General features: G+C 36.6%; 1 protein-coding gene across 1 annotated transcript in view; it reads left to right on the top strand.

The window, feature by feature from the left end:
- The window catches only part of DDX10 (DEAD-box helicase 10), a gene marked incomplete at its 3' end in the record, with an annotated part of 271,866 nt that overhangs the window by 239,802 nt on the left and 9,596 nt on the right, over positions 1-22,468 (top strand). Inside the window, exon 17 of the mRNA XM_080716047.1 lies at positions 6,236-6,372. Coding sequence (XP_080572173.1) covers positions 6,236-6,372 — 137 coding nt within the window. The remainder of the gene's footprint in view (positions 1-6,235; positions 6,373-22,468) is intronic.

Here is a 22,468-nt window from a genome sequence, read left to right as displayed (position 1 = left end):
TTGAGGGTGATATCCTAACTCAGTGACATTTCACAACTAGTTGTGAGTTGGTAGATAACATAGGTGTATCACAACCAGTTGAGATCTGGTAAGTGTTGTCTTCATGAAAATCATCCAAAAAGGAGATGAAAATGAGAATAGTGCTATATTTGTAAGCTATCTTTTAAATGATTCATAAAATCATAGAGACAGATCAGCCAGAAAATATATTTTCTTTGCTGTTGAATATGGCTAGAAAGAGAATACATCTAAATTAAACCTTACCAGAAAGCTAACCATAGCACTTTTATCCTGAATGTTTTCCATTATGGTAACAATTTTTCACATATGACTTTTACTCCTGCCTTGTTGTCATAGGTGAGTGTGTGTATATTAAAATAAAGGCATTAGAGTCACAGTATACTTGTCATAATAAAAGTATTATACATTTTGTAGTTATATATTTCCAACCATTCAAAGAATGGTCCAAAAGACAAGAAGTATTAATACCTAAATGTCTTTTGATAATGATAGTAGTAGTTTGAAATTGTGTTTCTGAAAAGAATCATTGCCATCTTAAATTCATTTGTCATTGTCGTGAGTTGAGCGTAATGTGGCACAGACAGTATGGGATGTCATCAATAGTGCTGTCATCTTACAGGTCGAGAAATAAAAAGGCCTTGATAATATTGTTGATTGCAAGAGAATGATATTAACAAAAATACAAATAATACTTTATCCATTTGACAGTAAATTCATTCTGATTAACATATAAATAAGTGAGCTCTCACAATGGAAAGTAAAATATTTATACCAAGCTTTACTTTGCAATTCATTTATCTTATTTAATTAAATTGTATTTATGTTATGAAGTCTACTTGGTTTGTAATTAATGTCCAAAAGGCCTTGTTAAATGTATTAGGTGTAAATATAGTTGAATAAAGTACTTTAAGCATTGGAGTACAGATAGGTCTGAAAGCCAGCAGAAGAGCTGGAGATTAGGGGGATCCACAAAAGCAACAGAGAAGGTAAGAACAACTCTACCAAAAGCCTTGGATAAGTGCCACATTTCACAAGCTTAGGAGAGACCAGGGGAAACCATCCTAACAAAGCAGCGGTAGAAGCTATAAAAACCAAAATAAACAGCTACACACCATGGAATAAAATGCAGTTTTAATCCAGACAAGGTTACTGCCCATTAGAATTAAATTCAATCCCCAGAAAACAGGACAGAATATGTACTTAATATGTTATCTACAATATCCACTTGTCTGCAAAAATATTAGGTATGAAATAAAATGGAAAATATTATCCATATCCAAGAAGAAAGTAGTCAGTAGAAATTGATGATAGCCCAGACTGAAACTTAACAAAGACTTCAAAGCAGGTTATTTTAAATATATCTAAAGTAAAGGGAAAATGAAGAGTCATATGTTATCTTTCATACATGTAATGTAAAGAGAAAGTGGCAAACAAGGGGGTCTTTGGATAAATGGATAGACCAGTAGAACAGTGAAAAGGGATTTGCAGAGGGAGATGGGGATGGGGAACAGGGGACTTGATGAAGGAAACAGTTCAAATAAGCTATGTACATTTAAGATGTTGTCAGTACCAATCTCAACATGTGTAGCCAAGAGTAAGGAGAGAAGTGGGATCTATAAGGAGATACACCAGGGGTTGTGTTCTATCATTTCAAACCTCATTATGATATAAAATTACACTGCCAATTAAAGTTTATAAAAATAAATAAAAAGGATTAAAGAAAAATATGTCAGTTAATGAACAAGTAATCTCAATATAGAGTGATTATATATAAGTATATACACACACATATATATACATATATAAACACATTTATACACATATATACATATATGTATATACATAGATATAAATATTAGAGATATAAAGTATAATTCCTAAAATTAATTTGCTAAATTGGCTCAAAAGAAGCTTGGAAATATCAGAAAAAAAGGAAGAGGAAGAGCAAACCTGAAGATCCAAATAGGTTTGTTCCAATAACAGGAAAAAAAGATTAAAGAAAAATTAATAGAACCCAAGAGACCTGTGAAACAGTCTAATATACGTGTGTATACAACTGTAGGAGTAGAAGTGAGAAAGGAGTACACAAATGTGAAGAAATGATGGCTAGAAGCTTACCAAATTAAGTGAATAGATTAACTTACTGATCCAATAAGCTCATGGAACCCCAAGAAGGATAAATACAGAGAAACTCATTTCTAGATACCTCAGAGTCCATCTGTTAAGATAAACAGAAGCATTATTTTAAAGCAGCCAGAGGAAAATGATATTTGTTGCTTACACTTAAAAAAAAATACAGCTGAAAGTTTTTGTTGTTGTTGATAAATGTTTACATTTTAAGACAAAGTTATTCACCAATACAGTACTTGGTTTTGAAACACTTGTAATCATCAAAAGTTTCCCAGTACTTAAAAAGGCTTTTAAAAATGATTTTGGTGCTTCTACCACCTTGTGCTCCATTAAGATGTATGACTATAATGTATGAATAAAAAATAAAAAATTAAAAAATTATTTTGGTGGTGCTAACAAATGTGGCTTTTAAAAAGATTGTTTTCAAGGTCCACATAAGGAGGATCTGCATAATTCTATGAAAAAATTTCCAAGTGACCAATGCACGATGTTACCAAATCAGTAACTGGCTACTTTGTACTCAAAGTACAAAATGAGCCCCATAGATTTTAATGTAACATAAAACAAAAGGTTCATAAATGTGCTTTCAGATTCCACATTTAAACTACTCTTTAAAAACTACTCACCAGGGTTCATTGTGGCATTAAAAAAATAACTGCAGTTATTTGAAAATACTATAAAAGAGTTCCCTTTTCCCAACTACCTGTGAGAGGCCAGCTTTTCTTGTACTTTAATCAGAGCAAAATATTGGAACATATTGAATTCCGAGGCAGATTGGAAAATTCAACCACCTTCTTTTAAACCAAACATTAGAGACTTGCAAGAATCTGAATCAGTGTTCTTGAGTTTTCAAAATTATAATTTTTTATAAATATTTTTACATTAACACAATGAGTTTTTATTAGATGAAGGCATTCTTTTTGAAATTCTTAGTTTTAATATTTATTGGTGCATTGTAATCATACATTTTGATGAAATTCAGGGTGATAGAGGCATACATGCACACAGTACTCATTGAGCCTTCTCCCACTTCCCACCCAACTCCTTCTCCCTCCTCAGTTTCCTGTTCTCAGCACTATGCTTGGCTTTGAAAAGTTTGTATATGTATGTCATGTCCACTGAGGTATTTTTCTCTTCAAAGGTTCTTCCTTCCCTTCCCCATCTCCCTGTTAGGTCCCCTCCTTCATTCTATCTACTAAGGTTTCTTGTCCTTTGTCTGGAGTCTATTCTATGTCTCACTTTCTCCCTAGCTTCTGCATATGAGGGAGAACATCTGACCTTTCACTTTATGTAACTGACCAGACTCATGTAGAAGAATTTTCCCCCAATCCATCCATTTCCCTGCAAATGACATAGTTCTTTTTCTTTTTCTTTTTTTGTTTTTTGCTAAATAGAATTCCATTGTGTATACATTCCATAATTTTGTAATCCATTCATTTACTGATGGACACCTCAGATGATTACATAGTTTGATGATCATAAATGATGCATTAAACATAGATATGAGCTGTGTGTGGTGGCGCACGCTTGTAATCCCAGCGCTTAGGAGGCTGAGACAGGAGGATTGCATAGGTTCGAAGCCAGTCTCAGCTACTTAGTGAAGCTCTCAGCAACTTAGTTGAGACCCTGTTTCCAAATAAAGTATAAAAATAGGTCTGGGAGTATAGCCCGGAGGTAGAAAAGCCTCTGGGTTCCACCCCCAGTACCACAAAAAACAAAACAAAACAAAACAAACAATAAAAAAAACCCTAGATATGAATGCATTACTTTGGTAGTCAGGTTTCAGTTCTTTTGAATAGGTATCTGGGAGTTGTACTGCTGGATCATATGATAGGTCCATTCCCATTCTTCTGAGATCTTACTATACTATTTTCCAAAGTGATTTCACTAATTTGCAGTCCCACCAACATTGTGTCAGAATTCCTACTTCTTCACATCTTCACCATCATTTGTTGTTGTTTTTGTTTTTAATGATTGCCATTCTAATTTGGGTTAGGTGAACTCTCAAGGGTGTTTAGATTTGCATCTCTCTGCTAATGATGTCACACAATTTTTCATATTTATTGGCCACTTGTATTTCTTTTGTGAGATGTGTATTTAGTTCACTTGCTCATTTTTTGATTGGGTTATTTATTTTTTAGAGGTAAGTTTCTTGAATTCTTTATATATTCTAGATATTAGTCCTCTATCATAGGAGTAGCTGACAAAGTTCTCATTCTGTCACTTCTCACTTGAGGTTCTTAATAATTGTTTCCTTTGCTGCACAGTTCTTCAGTTTAATGCAATCCCATGTATTAATCCTTGTTTTAATTTGGGGTCTTGTTGAGGAAATTTTTACCCATGCCTGTATTTTGGAATGCTGGTCTTCTGCCCTCTTCAAATAACTGCAAAGTCTCTGGTCTGATTTTTAGGTCTTTAATCCTTCTTGAGTTGACTCTTGTGCGGTTTAAGAAAATGAGATTTATTTCCATTTTTCTACATATAGATAAATCAGTTTTGCCAAAACAGTTTGTTGAAGAGGCTATCTTTTTTTCCAGTATATTTTTGGCCCCTTTGTAAAAAATCACTTGGCTATAAGTGTCTGGATTTGTTTTTGAATCTTCTATTCTTAGTTTCAATTTCTAATACAGTAAACATCAGTATATATTCTTCATATTTACAAAAGCTTTTTTGGATCCTCAGTCATTCTAAGTGTGAAGGTGCCCTGAAACCAAGAAGTTTGAGAATGTTTTTGAGTCTGCTCTACCACTACCTTTAGATAGCAGCACATTTCTTTTAAGAGCAGCAGACTAGAAAATTGGAAATATCTTGTAGCCTAGGAGATGAGTGTTCTTGAGTATATGATGACATTCAATTTTTGTTGATATCTTTATTTTGAAGTATATGGTATATTATACTGTAGGTGCACTGCTTTTTGCTTCTAATGACAACTTTTTCTTCCCTGTCTGATATTTGTTTCCAGACTTTTTATTTTTGGGGGGAACTTTATCAAGAAAGCAGTAGGGACTTTTGCAGTGATGATTAATTCTTGCCTCCTTCTTCCTCCTTTTGCTAAATCTAGAGGTCATCAGGGAGAGCTCTTCAAAAAGTGCTAGAGGACTTCTATCCTTGCCTGCACAGTTGATTGCAATGCTATTTTGAGTTGTGATTCCGTTTCTAGGAAAGAACATTTATCAGTTGAAATCAGTTATTGAGGTTTGTCTTACTTGATATGAAGAATTATCAAGATGCTGAGGAAAACTTTTCCAAACTTGGAAACTTAAGATCTACTGAGAGAAACTTTCTTCCAAACATTGAAAATTTAATTCCTACTCATAATTTCATGTTCAGTGTATGTAGCAATAATTATCTACTAGGTGACAAAATCAATCTGCCAGAAATAAATTTGGTGCAATTGATGTTCAGTAACGTAAATATGTAGTAAGTTTACTATTCTATTAGTTTGTTTTTTGACAGAAGTAATCATGAGAAAGCAAAAAGAAAAATTAAAAGCCCACCTACCAACTTCAGTGAAACTAGATAGACCTGGCTTCTTTCATGCATCCCTTTCCCAAGGGATGCTTTCCCCATCTTTTCTGTTCTCCTCTCCCCCAGTGTTTTAGTGACCTTGTAGTTGAATTTCAAAGACCACTCATTATAAGTAAACTTGTTACACATCTGATTGTTTTTAAGAATTATAATTTTATGGGCATAAAAATCAGACAAATCTTACTGTACACTCACTTTTCTTATTTTTTAATATTTTCACCCACTATTTTTGGTAGTCGTGATACTTTTGTGTGTGGATAGGAGGACTAAAATAACTTTGACAATTGTGTTACATGGGAATAATTTGTTAAATTGATAATTTCCCCTGATTGAATTTAAGAGACTTTCTGCATAATATTTTATTTTTGAAATGATAGAGATTTTCTTACTTTTTGCAAATGATTTTAGCTATGGAAGCCAAGTAGGAGCCTTCATCTGAATAGAAGACTTGTATGTAACGATGTCAATTAGAGGGGTGCATATTTGGGTCTAGAAATAAAATTTGGTTATTTACTAGCTTACATCTTAAATCACATTTTTTCTTGTGTTTTCTTAGGCCAGAGATGAAGAGGAAGCCTTTCTGGATTGGAGTGATGATGATGATGGTGGATTTGATCCAAGCACACTTCCAGATCCAGATAAGTACAGAAGCTCTGAAGAATCAGAGAGTGAAGATGTTGAAAATAAGACGAGGTATGTTTTACCATTGAAATCATTAAGTACCTACTTTATACTCATGAAGCTTCTCCTTTTAATAATCTAAGACACATTATTGTCAATATTATTCCAAGAGATTTTATTTTTATCATTAGTATCCTAGAAAATCCTACTGTTTCTTATTTTGCCTGTAGGTCATTTTACAGCTATCTCATGTTCTTCTGATCATTTTGGTACTTTAAAAAAATATTTAACAAGCTGGGTGTGGTGACACATGCTTGTAATCCCAGTACTTGGGAGGCTGAGACAGGAGAATCACAGGTTCACACCCTCAGCTATTTACCTTGTTTCCAAATAAAGAATAAAAATAGGACTGGGGTTGTAGCTCTGTAGTAGAATGCCTCTGGATTCCACCAAGGGCATCTTTTTATATATAAAATATATATACACATGTATATACATATATTTTATTTAACATAAAAGAATGATAAATAGGTCATGTTTTCTTTTTCATTTTTTATTTTTTCTCATCTCTTTTTGAGTTCTTTTGCTTAAGAAATTGATCAATTAGAGTATGTATAAACAGGTAAGACTTAATTTGACTTTCAAAGAACTATATTGAGAATGCTATTAAAAATTGCCTCTGAATTTTGAAAAGGAGAAGTTATACTTTTATATTTTTATATTAAATAAATAAAATAATGGAGAACTTACAGGTAAACAACTCTTAACAAATTCTTTCAATTTAAAGTCTGTTTATTTAATATTATCTCTTTACCACCTTGCCAAAAGTAAATGAAATGTAATGAACTGAGTGGCAGTAGGACTTGCTCAGCATTTCTTTTCAGAGTGCTTTGTGTTAATATTATACTGATTTAAAAGATGGGGATGTAGCTCGGAGGTAGCATGCCCCTGGGTTCCATCCCCAGTACTGCAGAAAACAAAAACAAGAACAAAACAAACAAAAAGTTGAAAATGTTAAACTTTGTGGATGATCTAAACCATTATATACTTATGACAGATAAAGTTAATATTCTTGAAAGGAAGATGCAATGTAGCTTGATGCATCCCCTTACATGCTAGCCCAGAGAATGTGGAGTTGCACAAAAAGACCATAGAGAACCATAATATTTTATTTTATTTTTTATTTATTTTATTTTTTTGTTTTATTTTATTTTATTATTTTATTTTATTTATTTTATTTTTGGTGGTACCGGGGGTGGGACCCAGAGGCTTTCTACTTCCTGGCTATACTCTCAGACCTAGTTTATACTTTATTTGTAAACAGGGTCTCACTAAGTAGCTGAGGCTGGCTTCGAACCTGTGCAATCCTCCTGTCTCAGCCTCCTAAGCGCTGGGATTACAAGTGTGTGCCACCATGCCCAGCTATAATTTGATTTTAAGCAAGAACAGTTCTCAAAAAGATTATTCTCTTGTGAGAAAATTATATAGGGAGACATTAAGTTACTTTTTTTTTCTTTTTTCGTGGTACTGGAGATGGAACCCAGGGGCTTTTTACCCCCGGGCTACACTCCCAGACCTATTTTTTTTTTTTTTTAATTTTACTTGGAAACAGGGTCTCACTAAGTTGCTGAGAGCCTCACTAAGTAGCTGAGGGTGGCTTCGAACCTGTGTGATCCTCCTGTCTCAGCCTCTCAAGTGCTGGGATTATAAGCGTGCGCCCCCATACCCGGCTGAGTTACTTTTTATTTTAATATCATGCTCATTTAAACATAGAATTGTTTGGTAATGGGAACATTAACCTATCCAAAATGCAGTCTGACCAGGTGACGTCAGAAATTTGAAGTGCATGATGACAGTTAGGCAGTGAACAAATTAGCTTCATATCATTTTTAAATTCTAGCTAGTAGACATAATAGCTTTACTACCACAAAGACACCACAGGTAAAAATCGTTTTATTAGGATTTAGAAATTAGGCAAATGTTTATATCTTGAGAATTAAATGATTTAGGTTTAAGCATTGTTCTTAATTTTTAGAAACTGACTTCTAAAAGTAAATACAGACACTGTTTCAAAGAGTTCCTTGTTGCATGTGTCTGCAACCTAGATGAACTATTGGGATGGTCTGTTTGGCTGCCTCTTGCTTCTTATGTGTGTGTCTTTCTTTAAGAGTGGTTTATGGGGTCTCTATTTTGATAGATGTGGTTTGACTAACACATGAGTTTAAGTCATTAACTCCCAGATTTTTTTGTGTAATTCAACTCTCTGGAGGAGCATTAATTGGCTCTAATAACATTCCTTTAAAAGGTAGAATCAACCTTTGAAGCCATTAAGAGGATGTCAGCAGGTCTGCATCTGATTTATGTGGGGTTTTTCTTAACACTTTTTATGGTATTTTCTCGGTCATCCTTCATTTGCTAGTGCAAACATTCCATGTTGTAGTTCTGTCATTTCATACCCTAATACTGTTATTTTCCCTAGTATACCTAGTTAATATAATTTGTTACCTAATGGCTTCACCTGTTTCATCCTATTAATTAGCCTGCAAATATTTTATAGCTAGAAATTCTATCTTTACATGTTACTTTTTTATGTATCAACATCCAGCCTCTATTCCCACCCTCAGTATTAATGTTATTGGCACAGAGAGGGCCTGAAATATTTGTGTAATTAACTGAGATTTAATTAATAGAGATTTATAGAGTTTTAAAAGACAAGTATAATTATAAGAGGCTATGTAATTGGTCCTAATAGCTTGGAGACAAGGGTTCAGATGGAAAATCATTAAGCATTGCATAAAAATTAAAACAATTTTAAGGCACGGTTTTTAATTCTGCATTAAAATTGGTCTGTTTTTCTCAGGCTGAAGACATGTTCCTTTATTGAAGAGAATATCAACAAAAGGGATTTTATTAACATGGAGTTTATTTTCTTAGTATATTTAAGGGTTAGCTACCTTTTTTTTTTTTTTTTTTTTTTGGTCTATGAGCACAGATCATCTAATCCAAACTCCCTTTTCTTACAGAAGAAAAAAAAAAAAAACAAAGCTTTAAGGAATGAACTAATTTATATCCATGATCACAGTAAAAGTTAGGAACAGATCTGTGCTATTTGCTCATCAAAACAAGTTCCCTACTTCTATTACCCCAAACAGGTATGCAGGATACTCTGGCTTTAGGAGAGGTATGTCAGTAAAATGCTTGAAAGCAAATTTAATGTTATTTTCTTGAAGACCTGGATCCATGTACTGTCTATAGAATAGCTTCCGCTAGACCCTGGTTGTCCACTTGTGGTACTCATTTATATTGCTATAGCAAAATACCTGAGTTACACAACTTAAATAAATTGACTCTGATGTACAGTTTCAGACAATTTCTTAAAATTAATTACTTCAATGGCAGTGAATCAAGATGTATATAAATCAAACCCAAAATTGTTTTGGATAAATAAAAACTATTCAGAAGGCTATCTATTGTAGAATCTATTATTCTTTACAACAACACTAGTATAGTTTGGCTACCTTTTCTTTTTCTTTGCCTCTTATGAGCCTGGCAATGCACTAAGACTTTGTGGTGCTGGCTTTAGAAGGTCCGCGTGGCATTTCCACAGGTTTATTTTGCTGTGCTTTCATCTACCCTCCACTTAGTAATTGTATCAGCAGCTCATGCTTCATCCTCAGTCAGCATCATTCTCCCAGGAGTATAAGTCTGGGTATAAACTTAATGTTTCCAGAGATAAGTTTTTTCTTATAGGACTAGACATATACCAATTAGAAAATAGCTATCCTGAACTAACTAGTTTCATTTAAAGTTTCCTCTGGGTATTTCTTTCACTTTGTTGACACTCATAAATATTGAGTATGAATAACACTTTTGTCTCTCTACAAGGAAAGACACTTTGTTAGTAGGAAATAGGCAGTGGAGAGACAGATTTAGTGGAGAATGTCTGAGTCTGGGGTCAATAATTCCTCCTCAGGGAGGTTTGATAGAGTTTTTAAAAGTTCGTACTTCTGCCCTTTTCTTTGCTTAGTGCACGGCTACAGTAAAATTTCAACCACCTTCAACCCTCTGTGGAGTATCAACATTGTCATCTCTAGCACTGAGATTCCAAAGGGATTCTATTGTACAAGATTCAGCTCCTTTTAAGCTAGTATGACAGAAATCTCTTGCTTATTTCATGGTCTCGGTGACAAAATTATGACCTTGAGTTCCTTTTAAGGAGCTTTGAGAATGCAGCCATGAATAGCTCTGTCTATCCTCAAACTCAGAGCTCTGAACTGGGCTGGGAATAATCTACCCATCATATAGATGGAGTTATAGCCAAATGTCCACATTCCCTCTGAGGCTCTAGGCTTTGGTGCTTGCATTTTGACAACAGGAATAGAAGGGAGAGCTTGTTCTTTTCTTATCATTATCTTAAAAAGTGGTACATGTTATGTTTTACTCTGTGTCTTCATCCTTTTGTCCTTTGGAATTGTAAAATTAATATAGGTAGAGTTATAGATGTTAGGGTTTGTTTTTGTTATTACTATTAAAATAGAGACAAAAGCCAGAGGTGGTGTCATACCTCTAATCTAGTACTTAGGAGACTGAGACAGAAGAACCACAGGTTCAAGGCCAACCTCAGCAACATAGTACGGTTCTCAACAACGTAGTGAGACCCAGTTTCAAAACAGAAGAGTATAACTAAAAAGGGCTAGAGTGTAGCTCAGAGGTAGGTAGAAAGCCTCAATAATTTATTTTAGCAGACTTTAATTGACATCATACAAATCATTGGTCTACTAGAACTACACAGATCATGTGTTCTTGTTTCAAATATATTTTGATGGACAAGTGTATCTTTTGGGGGAGAAAAAGACTTCAACTATTGAAGTTGTGTTTGGATTAATAAATGATTTTTATGTCAAATAGTCCATATAATATACTGCTTTTATAAATAAAATTAAAATATTTTAATAGATTCTATTTGTGGTGGGAAGAACTGGAGTAAGAACCTTCTGTATAATTTAAACCACTTTCTCTTTACTTTAGAAGTAGAAGTGCTCACCTAATCGGTTTGTCTCTGGTTGTCATATTTCTGTATACATTCTTTCAACTAAGAATGTTTTAAGGCCTGTCAGGTGCCAGATATATTGAGTACAGGTACAGAACATAAAACATTAAACGAACAAAGTACCTTTCTTGCTTTTCTACAGAGCTTTTATTTCAGTAGTAATCAGAGAGGGGATTACAGAGAGCTACGCACACAATTACAAAACAGGATAGTGGATGCATGCTCTGATTTGTGTTCCTGGGAAGGCAGTGGAAAAGGCGTATATAGAACACATAAGTAAGGGGCCTCACCTGTGCCTGGTGGATGAGGAAGAGCTTCCAGAATAGAGTGTGTAAACTAAACCTGAAGTAAGTTAACCATAATCAAGCAGGGGAGCTTAGGGTACAGCTGTTGAAGTGAAGCAAGGGTATCTCTATGTTCCAGTTATCTTTTCTTTCCTTAAGAGAGTGCCTTTTAGCAATGCTTCATAAGCTAAGAGGTTTGGGTTTGGCTACAAACATGTAGTATAAGATTAATTTTTGTGTGTCTAGTAACATTTATCATATTTGGGGCCATCTTTGTATGAATTGATAATGATGTGAAAAATTTCAGATTAGTGAATATAGTGAAAAAGAAAGAGCTGGATGTTCCACATATTCATTATCTAATCAAATTGAGTTCTTGGTGTTTATAGTGTTTATAATCTTCGTTTTTGGGTTTTTTTTTTTTTTTTTTTGGTGGTACTGGGGTTCCTGGAAGCGCTTCTACCTCTGGGCTACACTCCCAGACCAGAATAGTGTTTATAATCTTAACCTTTTTAACCTTTTTTCAAATGGAGGGTGGTTAGATTCTTACTATCTGGTACCCACATTTGTTTTGCATAATGTGGCCTCTGAGTAAGGTGGGTTGCTTTATATGAAAACCATTGTAAAATAGGGTGTTTGTTCTAGGTAGCCTAAGGCCAGTCACAGTTCTAATTGTTTTTAGGCTGTTTTCATAATTTAGACATAATGTCTATGTAGATAATTGTTTGTGGATTGATATCTTTTATTCTACAGGTAAAAGGATCCACGACTGAAATAATTAGCATTCTTTTTACCTGTTTTTACATGATCCTGATCAATAGACTGATCACGGTTTTTTGTTTGTTTGTTTTTATCTGTATGTCTGTTTTTTTGCTTGGATTTGGGGGATTTGTTTTTAAAAACATCTAAAGTAGTTTTTTTTTTTGCATAAACTTGTCTGACTTTATAAATTATCTCTTATATAAAGTGGGCGAACTGCTTGCGTCTTCCTGGTTTCTCCTAGTATTTCTGTGGCATCTCTTTAATAAGTTTTGGCCAGCATCTAATTTTTCAAGACTTTCCAGTGGTCTTCCTACTATGTGTAAGACTTTTCACTTGGAAAATAAGTATGTGTGAGTCAAAGATGAAATCTGGGGAAGGAAAGTACAGAAACCATTTCCATTTCCTTTTTAACTAATTTTGGTTGGTGCTGGGTATGGCACATTTTTTTATATAAATATTAGTGGAATAATTGCTGCTGAATATAACGGATGATTCTTTTTGAAAGAGCTTTCTCTAGCTGGCTGTGGTGGTGCATGCTTGTAATCCTAGTACATGGAAGGCTGAGACAGGAGGACCTTGGATTTGTGGCTACTTAGTGAGGCCCTCCACAACTTAGTGAGACCCTTTTCAAAATAAAGACTAAAATAGGGCGGAGGGTATAGCTTTGAGGCAGAATGCCCCTGGTTTCCATTCCTAGTACTGCAAAAAGAATGAACATTTTCTTATGCAGTCTAAGTGATTGTACTGAGAAAAAATGACTGCAGTTCCCATTTAGTTGAACTTCTGCTTGCTTCAGTCTCCTTGTGGATGGCAGATAAAGAAAGGTTTTAGGTTCAGCCTAATGAATTCATTCTGAGTCTTCTTTCCTTTTGTTTTATTTGGTGTTTGTGTGTGTGCGTGTGTACGTGTGTGTGTGTGTGTGTGTGTACATGTATTGCAGATTGAACCCAGGGCCTTGCACAGGCATGGGAAGCATTTCACTGAGCTATACCTCTGCACAGTTCTTTCCTTTTAGTATTTGTAACTTCATGAGATTTATTTCCGATTCTAAAATGCCTTGCTGTTTCAAGAGAATTTTTGTTCATCTCTTCTTATCTGTGAAAGAAACATTTGAAAGCAAGAAGAATATTTAGAGAAACGTTCAAGGTAGATTGTTGAGTTGAGGATGAGAAGGGTAATCTTACTTGATTGGAAACTGTTAAGGAAGTTCCTAAAACACATTGAAGAAGAAAGTATATTATTTTCTAGGGTGGTGGCTAGAATGGGGAAGACCTAGTATGAAAAATTTGGGGTTTAGGAAACTACTCTTGATTTTCCTCGCAAGCCATTTTACTCTGTGCCTTGTAGTCTGTGATTTAGTCACAGGTTCTAAAACTGTCACTCAGTGGCAGTTGTGAATTTGTCCTTCTTCAGAGATGCCAGACTCTCCAAGAAGATGGGTGAATGGCTCAGGATGCCATGAAGCCCAGATCCAGCACCCTCGTTCTTAGAGCTCTCTTGGCTGCAGCCTCCACTCTGGTGCATGGCAGCTTTGTTTACACTGAGACTTTGAGACGACTCTCATTTCGCATTATCTCATGTAGAAAGCATTCATGTCTAATGCCTGCATAACATGTGTTTTATCACTTTGTAACACCATAATTTCCTCATCAACCTCCTCCTTTAGAATTTTAGTTGTATACATGCATAGGTTCTTGGTTTGGTTTTATTTTGGTTTTGCCAGTAAGAGTTCTTTAATGAGCAACTTTGTTGACAACTGGATTTTCTCACTTTAGAAGTCATTTGAAGGACTAATGAAGAATAAGACTAAACTATAAAACTTAATTTTGCCAGATAGCTGGAACGCTGGGGACATGCTTGGGTGGGTGATGATCTTGAATATTGAAAACTAATCAGTGAAAGTAGTTTGAGAGAAAAGCTGATGTGTTTCCGGGGAGCACAAAATGTTCTACATGCAGATTAGTAGTGGAAAGAAAATACTAAGACTAAACCCAACTTGGATAGAGTTTAAAATGTTTTTATTCTGAGAAAAGAGAAATCATATGTCTCCTAAACTACTGCAGAGCAGGGTTTCTTAACCCGGGCTCTACCGATGAGCTTTAGGGGGATCTTGACTGTGTTCAAATTGCATGCACCGATTTCTGTTATGTGCATGCAGCATAAATACAGCCATGCATCTGTCTGGAAAAAGGGGTATTCACCCTCAAATTCACAGATAGGTTTATGAGCTGAGAAAGGAGGGGCATTTTTATGCCAAACCCAAATGATACAGGCATATTTTACAGAAGGAAATCTATCTGACGTGCTGAGATGAGGCGTGCAGTTCTCTGCCTTCTCACCACCCCCAACCTTTGCTCATTATTAGAATTCTGATCTAGGAGGACATTTCCCCCACCTCTCTTCTTGCAGTTATGTTTATAATGATCCCTGAGCCAATCAATCTTTTCTTAGACTAAACTGTTTTTACAAATCTGTTTTTAGCTCTGAGCAGCTAGAAAAGAGACATTAAAGACATGATACATCCTCACTACTGCTTCTGTATGCCTGCACCATCAAAAGGAAAATAGAAGGATTTTATGGAATGTACCACAGTAATTAATCTTCATTAAGACTTTTTTTTTATAATTCACTGTTTATAATTTTAATTTTTTTCTTTTTCCCCTTTATTTTTTTTAAATTTTTATTGAACATAAATGCACCAAGTATAGTTTAAATGTATATCATTTATGTTCATTAAGACTTTTGACATGGCCTTATAACTTAATTTACAAGGGGAAAAGTTTTGGGTACAAAAAAAATTGGATAACAATGTGCCAGTACTTAAGAATACGTATAGAGAGATACCTGAGAATAATTTAGATGTCTACATGCCCATTTATTATTAGCTCTAGTTACTTAGGAAGAAGTTCAAGCTACATTTATTGATTTGAATACAAAGAGAGTTTTATACAGAGGCCCAGACTGAGCACTAAGGGGCTGAACTCTCACTCTACGGTGACTTTCCGCGTCCAATTTAGCAGCATGTGATTAAGACAGCCCAGGGTCTCTGTGTGAGGGAGTATTTGCTGCTCTCCACCTCCAGACACCCACCTTCATCTTGGCAGCTGTTGGCAGTTTTACCTAATCTTCCTTTTGCATTCCAAAAGAGAAAGAAAAAAAAAAGGCAAGTGGTTGAAAATCAGCATACATGTACCAATAAAGAAAATGTGCTTTCTTCAAGCAGTCCCCTGTCATGGCTTTTGTTAGATTTCTGAGTAGGTTGTATGGTGATGTTGAACCTCTGTTTCATAACACAACATGCACAGACTCACAAATCTCTAATCAAGTTAGAGGCTCTAGTGTAAAACACCATGACACCTTCTGGCAGCACAGTCTCTTCTAAAATCAAGTTTCATCTCCATGATTTCAGATGCCATTTTATAACTAAATTATTGGAGCTGCTTGCTAGTGTCCTTACTAGTATCTCTTATATCCTTGTACATTTAGCCTTCACCCTACTACATTGTATTCATATACACATGGCACACGGTAGAGAGAAGCTGACAGATTTTCCCAGCAGATCTTTCTTCCTTCTGATGCCCTGGCCACAGTTGTATCACCTGGCACTGGGAGCATTCCTGCCTTGGTATAGTGGTTGTGACTACCATGCCCTTGCAGTCCAGAGAATGAAGTTTCCAGGTTACAGAGGGCATTTGAATCTGTTTGTAATGTATTTAATTCACATGTCATTTATTTAAAGTATGCTGTTTAACAGTGAGTACTCTTTCTTTTTTTAAAATATGCTTTTATTGGTGCATTATAGTCTCACATCATGATATGTTTTGTTGACAGTGACATACATGCACACAGCACTGGATGCCCCACACTTAATCCTCCTGACACCCCCTGCCCCATACAGAGTACTGAAGTTGACCTTGGTATTCTCACATATGTACACAAAGTCGATGATAGTAATTCCTTCAGTGAGCCTCCCCTCCCCCTCCCCTTCCCCTAGACAACCTCCCTGGCCCCATTGAGGTTTCTCCTCCATTATCTGGAGTCCCTGTGGCGCTGGGCACTCTCCATCCTTGGCAGGTACCAGTGAGAGTCATGCTCTTGTTATATCATTCCCTCCACTCCTCTCCAGCCTGCAAGTTTTTGTGGGTTAAGTTTTCATAAGAATCAGAGAAGAAATTCTAAAAAAAATTAAGCTAATTAAGACCTAGGTCCAATTAAGACCTGCATGCTAGGTAAGACCTACTTCCCTATACATGGAAACACAATACCAGGTCTTTACCCTTTTGCCTTTGACTATGAGTAAACAGAAGGGATTTAAGCTTAATCTGGTCCTGGCAATATGATCTCACAAGCATCTGTATGATAAAAGTAGTTGCCCTACTACTTTGCTCTAAGTTAATGAGGTGCATTGAAGGAATTACTATCGTTGACTTTGTGTACATATGTGAAAATACCAACAAATACCACGTTTATTGAATGAATTGCATGGAATTCTGTGGATGCCTTGCCCATGTGTATCCTTGCATGTAGTTTTGGAATATTGATATATGTGCTGTTTTATTATAAACTTGGCCACATGAGAGGGATGAGTTTTGTGAAATTAAATCTAGAACAAATGTAGGCTACTTGGCCTTGTGGAGGAAATAGTAGGTTCAGCATCAGACAGACCTGCGTTTGAATTTTAACTTCCTTTTACAAGCTCTGGGCCCTGGGCAGGTTACTTATCTCCCTGCCCCTCAGTTTTCTAAGTCTGTCAAAGGAAAATAATCCTTAATTACAAGGTTATTGTGAAGATCTAATGAGAATGAAAAGAAAGCCAGGTCTGATACATCATAGGGTCATTAATATATGATAACCAAGCTGGGCATGTTGGCGCATGCTTGTAATCCCAGCATTTGGGAGGCTGAGATGAGGATTGCGGTTTGTGGACAGCCTCACCTACTTAGTAAGGCCTTCTGCAACTCAGTGACTTTCAAAATAAAGAATAAAAAATAGGACTGGGGGTGTAGCTTGGATGTAGAATGCCCCTGGGTTCCAACCCCAGTACCATAAAATTTCCAACTAAAGAGCCAATATAAATATATTATTAATTTAAGTTTAACATTAAAAAGTAAGTCAGCTGAGTGTGGTGGTGCACACCTGTAATCCAAGTACTTGGGAGGCCGAGACAGGAGGATCACAGGTTCTAAGCCATCCTCAGCAATTTAGTGAGGCTGTGAACAACTTAGACTCTGTTTCAAAATAAAAAAATAAAGCAGGGCTTGGGGTGTATGTAGCTCAGAGGTAGAAATGGATTCAACCACTAGCGCGCGCGCGCACACACACACACACACACACACACACACAAATTAATGTAAGTAGTTTACATTAGGGGTCACTCTTTGTGTCATGTATTCTGTGAAATTGAACAGTGACATGTATCTTCCATTACAGTATCATATAGAATATTTTCACTGCCCTAAAAATTCCCTGCCCTCTACCTATTTGTTTTTGCCTCTGAACCATGGATAGCCACTTTTGTTTCAGTGTGTTTATTTTTACTGTACCCAAAGTTTTGCCTTTTCTGACGGTCATATAGTATGTAGCCTTTTCAGATTGGCTTCTTTCAATTAGCAACATGCTTTCAAGGTTCCTTCATATCATTTTGTGGCTTCACAGCTCATTTCTTTTTATTGCTGAATAATACTCTGTTGTGTGAATGTGTCACAGTTTGTTTATCCATTCATCTATTGAAAGACATCCTGGCTGCTTCCAAGTTTGGGTAATTAGGAATAAAGCTGCTATAAATATTCGCGTGCAAGTTTTTGTGTGGCAATATGTCTTCAGCTCCTTTGCTTGAATACCAAGGGGCATAATTGCTGGATCTCATGGTAAGAATATATTTAGGTTTGAAAAAAGCTATCAAATAGCACCATTTTGGATTCCTACCAGGAAAGAATAAGGGTTCTTGTTGAGCCACGACCTCACCAATGTCTTGCGTTGCCAGTGTTGTGGATTTTTTAACTGTTACATAAGAATATTTACAGCTAAAAAAAAGAAACTGCCGGGCGTGGTGGCCCACGCATGTAATCCCCGCGTTTGGGAGGCTGAGACAGGAGGATCGCGCTGGTTCGGAGCCAGCCTTGCTGGCTTAAGAGACCCTGTTTCAAAAAAAAAAAAGGGGGGGGGGTCTGGGAGTGAAGCCCAGAGGTAGAAGGGCTTCCAGGAACCCCAGTACCACCAAAAAAAAAAAAAAAAAAACTGATTTATTTATTTATTTATTTATTTTTTATTTTTTTATGTACCTAAGTTGAAAACTGGGGACATTCTACCTCTGAGCTATACCCCCAGCCCTTTTTATTTTTTTTTAAACATGATCTTGCAAAGTTGCTGAGGCTGGCCTTGAACCTTTGATCCTCCTCTCTCAGCCTCCCAAGTACTGGATTTACAGGCATGTGCCATTGTACCCAAAAAGTGGATTTTAATTCTTTAATTATTTGGGCTTTTTTTTGAATGTGTATGGCACTGGGGATTGAACCCAAGGGTATTCTACCTGTGAGTTACACTTCAAGTTCTATTTTATTTTTATTTGCAAACAGGCTCTCACCAGGTTGATGAGAATTTCACTACTTGATGAGACTGTCCTTGAACCTGTGATCCCAAGTACTGTGATTACACATGTGTACCACCACACCCCCGGCTAAGGCTGGCTTTTTGAGAGACTGTCTAACCAACCTTTCAATGCTAAAGTTTCTTGTCTGAGATAGGACTAATAATAAAATACTTAATCTTAAAGAAAGCAACAAAGAGTGTGTTGCTTGCCAAAAATCTTCATGTTCCAGATGAAAGGTTGAAAATAAAGTTAGGGAGTTTAGGAGAGAGGTAAAAACACCAACCAGCTTATCAGAGACCACTGCTTTATTCGGCCCCAACCCTGGTACCCTCCACCGGCCTCCGGAGAAGGGACCAATGGGCTACGCATCTGGAGAGTAGCGCATAGTCCTGATCGGCCGGATAAGTCACGTGGTAGATTGGAGGCACTGATATTTTATAGGCATGCTATTCTCTCACAACATCTGTAGTCTCACGTCGTTTGGAGTCTCGAGGCACCTGGGGTCTTGCAATATCTCTGCTTCTGGCTTCCAGGGTTCTGCCTCCTGTTCCCGCTGGAGATCACGTGGGGGAGGGACCCAACTTATCACCAGAGACCCAGGGTATCTCTCCTTCCTGTCCCCTTACTCGACCAAGGTCCTAACCTCACCCAGACCCTTACTGACTGCCTCAGATCCCTCAGGTATTCTCTGCATTTGTGATTTCACATTCCTGGGACATGGACTCAGCAAAACAAACAAACAAAAACTGACTTATGATGATTAAATTTTATAATTCTGTTCTCAGATTATTCTAGTTCAGGAGCATAATATGTTAAAAGGATGTTAGTAACTAGCCTTTAGCTCGTGTTTTATATTCAGTGGTTACGTATCTTGTATTTTCCAAATGTTTTACAAGTTTAAATATTTTTTAAAGCTTTATACAGTTGCTAGGATTCAAACCAGATCTACCTCCAAAGCCACTTTCTATTCCTCTACACTGGAATTTTGTAAAGACGTCATTAATAACAGTAGTATGTAAAGTTTTTTAAAGTTTTCACAATTACAGACTCTTCCAAATATACTCAGTTAAACTTGATAGGACATTACAATAAGACCCAAACATAGTGGACTGGATTCTATATAATACCTTAAGAATATAAATTTAGGAAACTGAAGGCCCTTCTTAATCCCCTATTTGTGGCTTCCCCTAATTTTGATATGATTCAGATCTCATGTCTGAATTTTATCCAGAGGTTATTGTGTGTCTTGCTAAAGTTTAGCTACATTTATTTGCCCATATACCAATCCAGTAACCTCAAAACATTGGGGATAATTTGATAGCAGTTGTTTTTAGTGGGCCAATGAAAACTGCTAGCATAGGGTTTTTTTTTTTTTGGTTTGTTTGTTTGTTTGTTTGTTTGTTTGTTTGTTTTAACAGAAAAGAAAAAGGTGATGTCTGACCCTGTAATCCCAGTACTTGGGAGGCTGAGACAGAATGATTGCAGGTTCAAGGCCAGTCTCAGTACCCTAGCAAAACCCTGTTTAAAAACAAAATAAAACAACAACAACATAAAAACAGGCCAGGTGTGGCTTAGAGGTAAAACACATCAGAGTTCAATCTCAAGTACCAAAAAGTAGGGAGGTGCCCTTTTTTTTCTGTAAAGGTAAAGGAAGTTACTGTTTTGCACTTTGAGGGCAATTCAGTGCTGCTGTTGCAGTGGCAGATGATATAAATGGGCACGGGTGTGTTGCAGTACAACTTGATGTACATTTGAAGTGGAGCCCACAGATGATTGTTGCTGACCAACCCTTAAGAATAGCTACTTCCCGTTTAAAGTTATTAATCCATTCTAGAGTCCTGATGAAAGTTTGATATGCTTTGCAAAATGTATCCTCTGCTCCCCACCTCCTTTTTCTTTTTTTTAACGGAAACTACTTTTTGCCCGTCTTGTCTTTGAAGATCCTCGACCATTCTTCAGTGACTCACAGATCACCAAGTGAATATAACAGTTTTCACATTCTCTAAGAACTCAGCATGCAATTCTCAAGAACCCCAGGGCCTTAGCTCATTTAGTGGCTAGAGGATTCTTATAATCTCCACCTACTTGAGGTTTCTTTTCTTGGATACCAGTGTTTATTGTATCTTTTTTAGACCAAAGATCTTTTCCTGAAAAGAAGATAAATGTTAAAAATTGAGGATTTAGCCAGCCGTGGTGGCACATGCGTATAATCCCAGTCAGTGCATGGGAAGCTGAAATGAGAGGATCACAGGGTCAAGGCTGGCAGTAGCAATTTAACGAGACTTTGTTTCAAAATAAAAAATAAAAAGGGAATGGGATGGGAACTGAGAAAGGGCTAAATGAGTGAGGTGTGTATGTATGCCTCTACCATCTTGGACCCCATTAATATGTATGACTACAATGCACCAATAAAATATTTAAAAAAATAAGAAGGGCTAGAGGTGGATCTTGGGCATAGAATATCCCTCATCCCTGGGTTCAATCCCCAGTACTCAAAATTTGCTTTTTGTTTTTGCATGCTCACTAGGTACTGCTTCATTTGTTAACAAACATGAAGGTAATTCCAGCTATCATTAGTATTTTTAGTGAGTACATATTTTAGTCTTTCTTTGGGTATTGTACAGGCTGGCAGCAGGCTGGTCTGTTTCTTAAGTCCAGTAGAATAGTGCTTTTCTCTTGGGGTCATAATAATTTGTAGATTGACATACGTGCTGTTAAAGAAAAAATTAGTTATGATATTTGCAAAAGTATGGCAAGCCAGAATCTTATTCAAGGGGGAATACTGTAATAAGGGTTCTTTGTTTGCGTGTGTGGGGAGGGGTACTTGGGATGGAACCCAGGGGCATTCTTACCTCCAAGCTATACCCCCAGCCCTATTTGTGTGTGTGTGTATGTGTGTGTGTGTGTGTTACTGGAGGTGGAACCCAGGGGCCTTCTACCTCCGGGCTATGTTCCCAGACCTATTTTATATTTCTTTAAATTTGGAAATAGGGTCTCCTAAGCCAGCGGAGCCTGGCTTCGAACCTGCCCTATCCTCCTGTCTCAGCTTCCCAAGTGCGGGAATTACAAGCGTGCGCCACCATGCCTGGCTCCCCAGCCCTATTTTTATCCTTTATTTCAAAACAGGGTCTCACCAAGTTGTGGAGGGCCTCATAAATTGCTAGTCTGGCCATGAGCCTCCTGTCTCAGCCTCCCAAATACTAGGATTACAAGTGTGTACCACCCCACCCAGCTGTAATAGGGTTTTGTTTTGTTTTGTTTATGATACTGGGAATGGAATCCAGGAACATTCTACCTTTGAGCTATACCCTCAGCCCTATTTTTTAATTCTTTATTTTGAAAGAGGGTCTCACTGAATTGCAGAGGGCCTTACTAAGTAGCTGAGGCTGGCTGTGAACCATGATCCTCCTGTCTCAGCCTCCCAAATGCTAGGATTACAAGCATGCATCACCATTCCCAGCTTAATAGGGTTTTATAGTAGGG

The sequence above is a fragment of the Muscardinus avellanarius genome (assembly GCF_963383645.1).
Source record: "Muscardinus avellanarius genome assembly, chromosome: 1".
NCBI lineage: Eukaryota > Metazoa > Chordata > Mammalia > Rodentia > Gliridae > Muscardinus > Muscardinus avellanarius.
Note: the sequence above shows the minus strand (reverse complement) of the source record. Positions and strands in the feature narration are given on the sequence as shown.